At 38.7% G+C, this 13,012-nt stretch overlaps 1 protein-coding gene across 6 annotated transcripts in view; it reads right to left on the reverse strand.

The window, feature by feature from the left end:
• The window catches only part of lrba (LPS responsive beige-like anchor protein), a 258,545-nt gene that overhangs the window by 183,315 nt on the left and 62,218 nt on the right, over positions 1-13,012 (reverse strand). For 5 of the 6 annotated variants that reach the window (XM_033972966.2, XM_055221266.1, XM_055221263.1 and 2 more), the window contains 3 exons: positions 12,250-12,391; positions 10,900-11,254; positions 1,509-1,678 (listed from right to left, as the gene is read on the reverse strand). In XM_033972966.2, the coding sequence (XP_033828857.1) occupies positions 1,509-1,678; positions 10,900-11,254; positions 12,250-12,391 (667 nt within the window). The remainder of the gene's footprint in view (positions 1-1,508; positions 1,679-10,899; positions 11,255-12,249; positions 12,392-13,012) is intronic. The other variant, XM_055221265.1, reaches the window with a different exon arrangement.

Raw genomic sequence — 13,012 nt, forward strand, 5'->3', positions numbered from 1 at the left:
GTAAAAGCAGCTGTTTATGGTTCAAAATAACCATTGCCTTTGTGCGCCATCTATATATAATTATAAAGCATCCATGGAACAGCTAGTGTGTCATTAGCATGCTAGCTGCTGTCAGAATTCTGATTTTAGAAAAGTCACTGTTAAACCGTTAAAGTTAGAATCAGTCTCTAGGAAAAAGATGCAAGTCAATGTAATGTCCCCAAGAAGCATGGAAACCCAACATAAATGCATGTATGCATGTATGTGTGTCTGTGTGTGCGTGTGTGCGGTGCGTGTGTGTATAGAGGTGTTAAACAGCTCCATCTGACCAAGGCCCTCTCCAGCTCAAGTAGCCCCTTCAAACAAAGAGGAGTAAATGAACTGCTCCATTAGTCCTCCCACTGCCGCGCTAAAAACACACAGAGCCCAAAAGCGTGTTTACTCTACACCGCGGGCTGACAGAGAGAGGCATGCGAGCGCTTAAGCAGTCATCGTGGGCCGTCCATAGGCAAACATGGAGCTGTCCGGGAGTTTTATAGTGAACGGGTCCTCGACTAAGGCGCTAAAAGTGGTCAGCTAATGCTCCCAACCTACCAGAGACGAAGAAGATAAAATATGCAAAACATGGCTCCTAAACCTATTTAACATATAAGCTCAATATTATAGACATTATTATTCCACATAGACAGGTTGAGTTGACTCTGGCTAGTAGCAGTCTGAAAGTACGATCTTATATTTTTCCCAATAATATTTGATGTTATCTTGATGAAATACTACGTTTTCTAAAACATGGTAGCTAACCACAAAAATGTATATGAAAAGACTCAATGGACTGCACTGACACCACACAGTAATGTCCATCTGTAAGAATTAGGGAGTAGAAAAATTCCAATCAGAAAATTGACACCAAATTAAATATTAAAATTAGATTTGAGTGTTGAGTTTTGAGTATTATGTTATGATTATCAGTAGATCTGCAACCTCTTAAATGTACAAACTAACCTACCTATCTATATGGGACTGGGCACCATGTAAAAGTACTGCAGAGAGAGCTCTAGAAATGTACTTGTACCACATAATACATTTATCATTAATTTATCACAAATGAATGATAAATGTATTAAATGAAATGTTTGATAATTATCATTCTTATTTCATCAGGAAAAGGTACTAGTAAAAGTACTGAAATCGAAAATGTGGTATCATGTAAGAATATCGTAACCTGGAAAAATTTGAGCCATTGTTTCGGGTAAATCTCACACAAAAGTAAATTAGATCTCTCTGATATTCTGCTGGTCACCATTTCAATATCATATTATAGCTCATGCATCGCCCACTTCAAAGGTTATAGAGTTTTTTTAGTTCTGGGATATCCCCTTAAAATTCAATACACTTGAGGTACACTTGAGGTACCTGAATATTTCATACAATGGTCAGCCATGTCAGAGTAAGCTAATCCTGTGGGTCTCCAGAGGGCTAGCACTCATCAGCTCGGGGCTGTTGTTTTATCAGTGTGTGAGTGTACTGACCAGCTGCAGGGTCTGTGGATGTGCTCTGGGAGGCATCAGTAGCAGATACCACGGACACACTCTCCAGAGGTGTGCCCCCAGACACAGAGGCTGCGCTGGCTGCTGGGGCAGGGGCGGAGGAGGCAGGAGCCGGGGGCATTCCTGGCTTCTTTGGGGCAACAACAACGCTTCTGTAAGGAGACAAAAAAAAAGACAAGTCATACAACCATTTATCTTCAATTGTAATGTAAATATTATTACACAAGTCCAATAAAGTGCTTTTCGAGCCACTTGAAGTTTGACAGACTTATGCAGGTAAAGAGGGTGCAGTGTCTTTCATAAGTTCTCAAAGACAGTACATGTTGATGACGGCAAGAACTGAACTGCCATCTTCAGGTTAGTGGGTGATCATTTTTAGTAACTATGGCATAGTTACTAAAAATTGATACAGTAAGAAAAAGGTTACAGTATGATCAAAAGGACGCACAGTAGGTGTAGTTTTTTTAATAATAAAAAAAAAACATCTGGAGGTATTGGAGAATCAGTTTGTCATCGCAAAATATGCATATTTGCTTGTGCTCTGTAAATGATGGCCGAGCGAGCAGCAGGAATTCTCTTTTTAAGTAAGCAGGAACCTCAACCTCAGATCCATCCAAAGACTGAACACAAAGTATTTTAACACTGAATGGGTCTTGTAACTCTTACCCTGTCGTCTCTTGGCAAAAATGAATATGCAAGTTAGCAAAACAACAAGAAACAGCAGTTAGAGTGTGTGTTTTTGTGAGTTTGTGAAGTTTATCTATGGATTACCAGTGGAGCTAAAGAGATTAACAACATTTTACACTCTGATTTACTCAAAAATATAGGTAAGAAGCCCAGGGTGAAAACAAGTCAAGACACAACTTGTTAGTGCGCATGTTACTTCCTTATAATCTCTTGTTTACTGATCCTCCTATAAACTGCTTCAACATTTTAGTTAGGGCTTGTTGTGTTTATTTTTTGTATATAGTTTATATATAGCTCCATATGTTAAACAAGCCAAGAAAAAAACATGTTAGCCAGAATGTTACTTCTACAATATCTCTTTGTTATTGATTCGAGTAAACAGCTCCAACATTTTTTAAGTAAAACATTTCAGTGTATCCACTCAAATCCACTGACAGCTGGATTGAATGTTTACACGCTGGTTATCAGGTCAGCATAGCGCTCCCTCTTTAGATGTCCCCCTGTAAAAGTAACAGGAAGTGCTTGGTGCCGTGGAGTTGAGTTCCCATCCGGCGCACAGCAGCTGGGAGCAGAGGCAGCTCGTAGATAAGCTGTCATCTCAAAACAGGGCTCTGACAGACCACTGGGCCTATCAAAGCCAGAAGGGTCCTGCTTATCGGCGCTGACAAGGGAGAAGCGGGCTCACAAACGCAAACCAACGACAGCATAAAAAAGAAAAGGAAAAAAGAAAAAAGTTAGGATTAGGGCTGCAGTCAACTAAAGAAATTCTTGATCCAATAAAGACAAGGCCCGTTTTCGCTGGTTTCTTTACAATTCCCCCTCAAATAATCGCATTTTTAACTTTTTGAACATTGACAAAAAGTCTGGCATAGGATCGACAGTCCCGACAGATAAAATGAGCTGATTTTGATCACAGATTGTATAAAAAAGTGGACTAAGGGACGTCACCCATAGCGTTCGGCTCCAGGAAAGTGAAGCTAATCGAGGGTCTTGCTAACGTCAGCGGGAGCAGCCTCGGGGAAAGGCCGTGCCTCGCTGGTCTGTTATTAATGTTCATATCTTGATTTATAGTCACAAAATGTAGGATCATGTATAGCAGGTTAATACAAACATTTTAAGACCAAAATAACAAGTCTGACAACAGCAGTTACAGAGAGAAGGGCAACAGTTTTTCAATAGAAAGTGAACTGGAGCCAGAGCTAGCAGGTTAGCTATGCCCATTTATACATGCAGTCCGAGATTATGATTCTAAAAAGAGGACATGGAAACAACTGCACAGGAGTTAATGCAAAAACAACTCTTTAAACAGTACAAGAAAAACTGTGTATATGGGGAAAAAAAATGCAGATTAAACTCAGAATTCACTTCCAAATATTCAAATAACTCAAAATATACCACGCTGCTGTCCAAAATAATTCCTTAAAATGGGACTAAACACCAAGTGGATCTAGTGTTTAGTTCCACTGTAAAATTAAAATATAATAATTAGTTGACTAATCAGATTTTTGGTCGAATAAGACACCATTGACCAAAGAAGAGCAGCTCTAGTTGGGATATTTGGAGAATCTGGAGTTGAAAAAGACATTCTTACACATTGTCAGGAGGGAGGAGGGGTGAGAGTGGGCTTCCCGTGGTGCAGGCGGACAGACCTGGCCTCAGTATCAAAGGCTGTAGATTTAAAGCAGCTGATCGGGTCTATTAAAAGTTACAGAGAATGTTTAAGTCTGACAGCCGACCCGAGCTTTCATTGATCTATGGGAACAGACACGTCAGGACCAGAGGGCAGACAGCCACTGCTTTTTCAAGACGTAAAGAGTGATGTAAACAAACTCTGGCAGATTTGCATGGTGATGTATTCAAGTCAACACTGTTTCTTGAAAAGTATGATGTTTGCACAGTGTTAGTACGGGTTATCAATAAAATGTGTGTTTGTAACTGTTTTTTATTTTCAAATTTAATAGTATCCTTACGAGCCTAAAATTATGTTAGAGAGAAAAAAAAGGAAAGCAACTGCAATCAACACGATGGAATAAATGTATAATTCTTTAGAAAGATGGTCTCTAGACTTAAAGAGGCACTATGTAACTCATGGGTCTTAAACTCAAATTATCTGAAAAATTATGCCAATTCTTGTGGATTTTATGGATTTACATCATTATTTGTTGAATCTTTTGTGACGGCAGTATACAGCGCGAGTGACACTTGTGTTTGGGGTTTACCGATTTGGCGGAATCTTCTACACACAATATGGTAATGCCAACATACCAACATTAAACTTTCATATTGTCCAGCGGGCTACAAAATATCATCTCGCGGGCCGCAATTGGCCCCCGGGCCACGAGTTTGAGACTCCTGATATAACTTTCTGTTGCAGGGTCTGTCACCTCCGTGTTTCCATAGAGATGTTGTTTCCTTGCTGAGAATGTTCACTGTATGACATTACATGTTTCTATTTCCATGGGAATAACACAAGGTAGCACAGCCAGGGCAAGTTACAGGTCAGATCTGTGAAGAAGCGAGTTCATTCACAGCAAGAATACATGATTTTCAAGGTATTTTTCACAAATAAAAATACCTGCAAGAAAGAAAAGTTTAATGCCATACTGAGGAACATTTCAGGCAATGCAATAATAACATCTTGCATTACAAAGCGTCTGTATAACATAAAAGTACTCCATAGCTTATAATGACAACACACTGATAAAAAGCAAATGTTCACAAATATGTACAGTATCAGATGACGCAGATGCTGAGTGTCAACAGCAGGGGGCAGAGACAAAGTACCCCAGTCATTTAAATAAGTGATTATATGCATATGCGTGTATAAAGGAGTACTTGAATCTGTCCAGAACGAGCCTCTAACATATTTGCGCAGTATTTGGGCCCTCCATCTGTGGCACTGGACCTGTGAATTATTCAGCAGGTCATTAGCCACACTTATCATGAGTGGGCCGCCCCAGTCGATTCATCAGGCCGTCAGCAGACCACCCCCCACCACCCCCGAAATCGCCCCCCAAACGGGAGCACTACAACGTACCAGCCTTAATTATTCACAAGGCTTTAACCTGCAACCGATGAAAGCCGTAAACAGCGGTTCTGGTAATCTGCTGCTATTTTAGGCAAAGTAAGTGAGAAGGGAGTGGTGTGTCAAATCAAAGGGGCAGTGAGGTCAATAATAGATTACATTTGAAGGAGATAATGTCTAAGGCTTTTATAGACTTAAAACACATTGGTCATTCGTTTTGGTGTGGTAAATATGAGTTCAGACTGTTAGTACTTGAAATATTTGGTCAGTATTTCGGTCCAATTTTGCAAGTTATTGAGAATTTTACTCCCTTTGCAAGAATAAAACTGAATATTAAACCTAAAAACATTGCAGTTACAGCGTTTTTCTTATCTTTTAAAAATGTATGAGCCTGTGTATGTATGAGGCATTATGTTGCTTTGAAGGAAAAAAAAAAAAAAAAAAGAAATCCCAGTGTGGCTCTGACCTTGTCGTGTGTAGGAGGAGGTGGACTTCCAGCAGAGCTTTCATCTTGACATTCACTTTTTTTTTTTTCAGTTTTGCATTGCTTTGCGGTTTACTCAGTACATACAAGTTTTTCAAGCAAAGTCACCTTATACTTTGGCATCACTGTGCTAATAAAGTAGAATTATTTCTGACACTATTCCTCCTCATAACACAGCCTAAGGTCATAAGAGAAACCATACAAGAACACGTCTATACTTTTATATTGTTAAAGTTGCGAAATAGTCTTGTACCTGTAAATATTGCAGCATAGAATGGAACAATATAATATTTGGAGGTCAAGATTTATGGTGGATACTTTTTCTTTGCAGTAGAGGGAACATTTTGGCTATTTTTCTGCGCTATGATAAAATTTGAGCTGCAGTGAACATTCATTATAGCGCCAAACTAACTACTAAGAGTTTAATTCTGTTATTTTTTTTAAGTGCAGTTCATATTTTTTAACAATATTGTCCATTTAGAATACTCTTATTGTATAGTTTGGGGATAATTCTGCTTTAGGGTTTGGTTTCAGTAACATACTTTATCGTCAAACTTCAAAAAGGTATTCGTGACAGGCTTAGTAATTTGTACACAAGTAATTCAAGAAACTAGCAGTCAATAAAACTAGCAAACCTCTAAAACACTGAGTCCTTGGGTAATACATATAGACGTAGCGTTTGTGTGAATAACTGGCAGTAGCTCAGGAGACCGCTGGTAGCCACATCTCTGTCCGTCAGCCTCGGGTCACCTGTGGCGATGGAAGTACCGTGATGTAATGTAAACCAACAAATGTCCAAAAAGATCGTGTCCTTTGAAAAACATTTTATAGACAACTGCGTGCGGACAGCTGGGAACACAAAGGCAGGTGTATTTCTGAAAGCGAAGTACCACAAAACCGAAGCATTTAACTGAAAGAGGTGAAACCGTGTCTGTTTGAATAGGCCATCACCATTAACAACACGACTTATCACATCATCTGCCTTCACACGCATACAGCCTCTGCGGCCCGGAATGCTAACAACCGCTCCGTGTATATCCCCACGTCGAACACTCACACATTCTACTGTCTAAATCACCGGCTTGCACAATGACAATGTTTAGCTCTGGTTAGCATCAGCAAACATTCTCCGACTGGCTGTCAAAACAGGGGCATAGCTCAGAAATAGATGGGAGCTAGCGAGCAGGTTTACACGGCTAAATAAATCAGTACGGATACTTCACCCTCTGACCCACCCCCGGGTTTTATCTGGGGGATCCCGGCTTTTCCATGCACCGGACTCGTAAATTTAGCCAGAGGTGCTGTGTTATGGCAGAAGAAGATTTGCTGGTCAGGGGGAGAGGCTAAATGGTGATTAAGACAATATACAAGATAATAAATATGGTTGGAGCAATATCTGCAAAGGTTGGGGCCAGAGATGCAGGCTGATAAGAGGAGACGATAAGGCGGTAGATGTAGACAGGGATGCTGTGCAGTTAGACAGTTATGGAAGTTTAATGAAGTTTAAGGTGAAAGCTGTGAAAAGTGATGGAACGGCAAATTTGGGATGTAGCCTTTAACTGGAATGTTTGAATAAAATTATATTTGATATAAACGTGGAACTGTATGTAAGTCAAAAAGGTTGTCCAGTATGTTAAAGTCTCTCACAATAATTACTAAATTGACTTATCGTTCAGTACATGGCAGGCAGGGCAAGAATTTTTGACAGTCAATATTTATTTTGGTAATTTTTCTTTGTACTAGTGGGAAAATTTGGGTTATTTTTCTGCTCTATGTTGAGATTTGAGCTGTAGAACGTCGAATTATGAACTTCTATAACTCATTATATATCCAAACTAACTACTTATGTGTGCAATCTGTTTTTTATTTATTGCAGTTCATATTTTTTACAGTTTTGTAGATTTAGAATAGTTTTAGGGGATATTTCTGCTTTATGGTTTGGTTTCAATATTACAGTTTATCGTCTATATTTACTTCTACGCACTTCAAAATGTGTTATTGTGACGGGCTTGTGGTGTATGAATGTGTGTGTGTGAATGGGTAAAAAGTTGTAAATTGCTTTGAGCCTTTCTCAAAATTGATTGAAATTTAAAAATCTCTAATTGTATCATGGATTGTTTACATCAATAACTGAAAAAAGTAAAAAATTATCAAAGCTTTTTTTTTTTACACTTAGTTTATACATATTAAAACAGGGATATTTTCTTCTACTTTTTTTACATTTTGGACACCGGCATATAAGTGTAAGAAGGCATATATAATACAGAATACATCAAGAAATAAAATTATAAAACTAATACAAATTGTGTAAAAAGTAGTTCTATTATTTGATCTGTTTTTCATAGATGAAGAAGCAGCAAGAATGCCAGTCTTAGTAGAAAAATCAAACGCAACCATTTAAAGAATACATATTGTGCTTGTCATATAGTTATAATCTATGACACCGGTGGATTATTATGTTATAATTTGGACATTTTAACTCACAATAATGAGCTAAAACAACTTAATAAAAGAAACAAATCTGTTGACTTCTGCGTTACAAAACTGAGGGGCCCAAACTGAGGGAGCTGACGTCGCCGTAAACATGATCACGACAAAAAAACATGCAGCTGCACATCTCATGGGCAAGTAGCGGATTTTCTTCATTTGTGCAGAAAAGACCACGTGACGCTGCCGAGTCTTACGCCTGTCAGAAAATAAAATTGAAGAAAGAACTAAGTGCGTCGCAGTGGTTGTGTATGGGTGGCTGTGATAACGCAGAATAAAGAAGAATAAAAACTACTTAAACATGAATGAATCACGCTAAATACAACTTCGACAGGATACGTCAGGGGGGAAACAACTACAACATGGTTAAAAGTCTTAAAAAGTTGATTCTGTATAACAGGCCTGCTGTAAACTTGTAAAAAATGCACAGTACTTTTGAGGTAGTGCTAAAATCTATATTACTTGTTCCTAACTGTGCTTTCAATTAGTTGTAATACATTTCACAAAGCCTGTATTATTTCCTCAGTCTGATTCCCTAAAATAGGTCAAGACAGTTAATAATAACCAACTATAAAACGCATTCTAAAGTATCCAGAGCAATACTGACCTACTACTGTATACCGTGCTCATTTCTGCAATTACAACTATCCAAGTCTCCCAACAAAGAGATGAAATATGACTTTTATATCTTTCCAAATTTACGGCCGTCGCCACAAATGACTTCTAGTGCGCCGTTACTTGAGTTAGGCCTTTTAAAAACACAGACTCCATTTCTCAGAGTCACTTCCATTACCTGCAGTCAGATGTATTAAGTCTGTGGGTTTTGGCTGTACTAAGAGCAAGCTGTTAGCCTACGCTCTCCAGCTCCTGTGTGCCTTATAAGAGTGTTCCATACCGAGCGGACAGGAGCCAGTCTAATCCCCTGATATGAGGAGGAGCGTCCGGAGACCTGACAAAGCATTCCAAAGATAAAGATGCCCCGGAATTCCCACAGTTGGGGGCAGAAGCGGGGACGGACTGGTCTAGATGTAAGTTTGTGAGAAAGATTTTGAAGTTGACATCATCCCCAAAGAAGCGTTGACTGTACTCCCACTCCTCACCGGGGAGTAAATTCAAACCAGATCAGCGGCCGTCTTGTTTCACCTCGGTCGGTCTGTGAGTTTTCTGTTTTGAAGGGTAACTACAGATTAAAATTTCAAACTCGATTTCAGTACTAAGGAATAGACTCGATACGCAATACCGATTTTCAACTTTAAATAATAGTACTTTCTTGTATACTACCATGTGGCCTTATACATAGGTTCCATAGTGGTCCATGGGCGTATACTTCTCTGTCTGGTCTTATACTTATAGTTTTAGTGTCGATTAGTATCTGATTTTCGTTATTTGACAACGCTACTACAGACTGCTGTACACATCCCAGCTCAATAAGATGTTTGGAGTAATTTAACATAAAAAAAAAATCCAAAATAACTGAGACTGGTTTATATTTTTGTAAGTGATTGGGTTCACAAACTCACTAAAGTTAACGGGCCAATATTATGCTAAATAGAATTTGAGATTTTAATGATATTATTAAATGTTGTCCCCCTACAAAACATAATTGGGTTGAGTTTTCTTTTTAATAAACAACAGCTACCAATGACACTAAGTTGTTCAAAGGCCATTTTAACACAACCCATATTACCGATAATACTGCATTAAAATAGAGATATTTGACTTGACAACTCACAAAGATGAATGCTAATATATTGACAGAGCAAAGCAAAGCAAATCTGTGATCTAAGGCTTTTGTGTCAGTGCGCTCAGGAAGCTGCATCAAAACCTAGAAATCTGAGAGATGTCTCTAAACAAAAGGCTTTTCCATAACAGATTGCTTTTAAGGATTTGGCAACTTCACTCCGGGGCATATCCAGCTGCGATGTCTTCCATGCGCCCGCAGCTATGTGTGAATAACCCGTTTTGTGAAGAGAAACCACAGTTCCGACAATACACGAGAGTGGAGCTGACAAACTGATAAAGCTGTCATTTAGGCAGATTTTTTTTTTTTTTTAAAGGGAAAAACAATACATTAAAGTACCTTTCTCCAACTATTGAAATTTTGTTGCTTACACAGACCATGCATCCCCCATAACCTCACCAAAGAGCCAAAAACAATGTATGTCTTGATGAGTTTGTATTTTTTTTTCTATTTTGACTAAGAAATCACAACTAAAATCAACTTTTATCAAGGCAACTTGACTAGCTCAGGATCTCATAGGAAATCTGACAAGAATCTATGTATATACTGTTCTGAGCACAGTCCACAAGAACAAACTGCAGGTGTTCATAATAATTATTCCCCTGATGTTGAAAAGTCCTGGTTTGGAATTAATGCCTATTCCTGGAGCTAAAATACTTTGCATACACTTATTTTGTAGAAGTGAATTCAAAATGAGCATGTCTATTCGTGAAAAATATACTTTTGAGAAATGAGACTCATGTGAGACCCATTCTGCTTTCTGATTGGATAAATAAATGAAACATCATGTCCATAAATTTTGTAATAAAAAAAAAATTAAAAAAAAAAAAATCAGCATTTGAATTGTTATCAGTAAAAGCTACATTTGATTTGAATGTCTACCTTGCATCTGGACACAGAGATAGACCAGGTTTGCATCATGTAGCACAACTGTCCAACAGCGTCTCACCTGTCAAAGGACCTGAACTGCGTTGGGTCTGGGGCCACGTCTCCCACTCCTAAAAAGGCCGGGGGCAGCAGAGTGGGGTCCACAGTGAGGTCGTCGGCGGGCGTGCTCACAAGGCTGCGCAGGATGTCCTTCACGTTCTTGCCCTTTGCGTCAGGGGTTGCAGAGGGTTTGACCTCAGAGGACAGGGTGGACAGGGCCTCGGAGATGGCGTCCGGGCCGTGGGTGGTGGAGGAGGAGGAGGAGAGCTCTGCCTCACTGGGGGCGGTGGAGGTGTGGTCTTCACCGATGCCAGAGTCGTATCGACGCAGAGAGATGCCATTTTCTACTTCTGCACCGCCCGCCACTGCTCCACTGTCTGAGAAGACATAAAAAAAAATATTATGAGGCAAGAAGGATAAGATGGATGGGACTTTACAAATCTCACAAAGGAGAAATATACTGGAGTTATGTTTTATTATTTTAGTAGTCCTTTACAAGTCAGCGATTTTATTGACCATTGAGACATTTACGCCAGTGTATTTTAACCATGTTATAGTTGTTTCCCCTCACCATTTACTCCCCTGGCATTTTATTTGGAGTGATTCTTCGCGTATTTTCAGGATACCATTTTGACAATGAACCCCCGTTTTCACTGCCACCTCTATACACCCACTGCTCTACTATAATATCCAACTGATAACAATGATCCACAGGTTTCATAGATTATAACTATATAACAGACACAAGCACAGTGGGTCTTTTTAAATATATTATCAACCAAATAAAGGTCAAACTATGGTGACTGAAAGCTTCTAAGTAGAAAATATTTACAAATCCAATGTATTATTCTTAGTCTGTACAATTACGATCATTAAAATTTGACTATGTTTATCTTTTTATAGTCTACTCGTCACAATTAATAGATTAACCGTTGCAGCTCTCTCTGATATACAGTAAATCAAATCCATTCTGAAATTAATCAGTATCATACTTATTAAAATGAGTAGCTTTGATATTCGTTTTTGTATTGATCATATTGAATGCATGTTCTTAATAAGGAATCCGTTTTTTTGCATTGATGCCATTAAGATATATAGCATAGATCTCAAACCAGTTATTACCAATACATACATTTCACATAAATAATTCATATTAATACTGTCAACTTCCATCTTTCACTTCATATTACTCCGTTTGCCTTCTGTGCAATCAATAAGCATTAGTTCTATAATTTTATTGTGTAATGTACAACAGCTTTAAGATTGTACACAGCTTTTTCTCTTCATACGGCAATATCGAAGGAGAATACATAAAACAACATAGACATAACATGAGTAAATATTTGTGAGGAGTGGTGTTCCTGCTGTGTACCTGTGCTCCTGGCCGACTGGGATCTCTGAGGGCCCTTCTTGTCATTGTGGGGCTCCAGGATGTCGCGGTACTTTGACACCATCAGAACAGAGATGAAGTAGACCACAGCCAGAGCCAAGAACTGAGCCTGCTTACTGTCCTCCTGGAACAAACGGCACACACTAAACTATGTGCATCCAAATCCTGGACTCTACACACTGACAATAAGTGCAGTGAACTTTTATCTAATTAGTGCTAGACTTGATTTCAATACTAATGAATACAACTGATACTTGATTCTGATACCACAATGATAATAAAAACACTTTATTTAGACAACAGAATGCCGTTTTCAACAATAACTTTTATGTTATTACCACCTGGTCTTAAAACTGTGTAACCCCCAAGTTGTCCATGTATTTGTCGTCTTATACTAGTTCTGATACAGCTCAAGATAATTCTAAAGCTATTCAAGAAAGGTACTGTCCTGTTGACTTTTTAGTATCGATACTCGCTCAAATGAGTATCTAGTTTCAACACTAGTTTTAGTATCGATGAGTATCTGATTTTTGTGACTTTTGACAACCCTAATTTGTGGCATTATAAAAACAGGTATTGAGACGTGGAGCGTGAGGGTGTTAAATTAGTTAAATTAAAGAATATTCAGGCAACAAATCACTACTAACTATGCTGAACTTGTATGGATTCCCCATGAGGATCAAATATACCACACATCACATATCAAACTTGGAACTAAACTTTGACTAAACCCTGGATCAAAACC

Source organism: Periophthalmus magnuspinnatus, chromosome 1, assembly GCF_009829125.3.
Source record: "Periophthalmus magnuspinnatus isolate fPerMag1 chromosome 1, fPerMag1.2.pri, whole genome shotgun sequence".
NCBI classification, from domain to species: domain Eukaryota; kingdom Metazoa; phylum Chordata; class Actinopteri; order Gobiiformes; family Gobiidae; genus Periophthalmus; species Periophthalmus magnuspinnatus.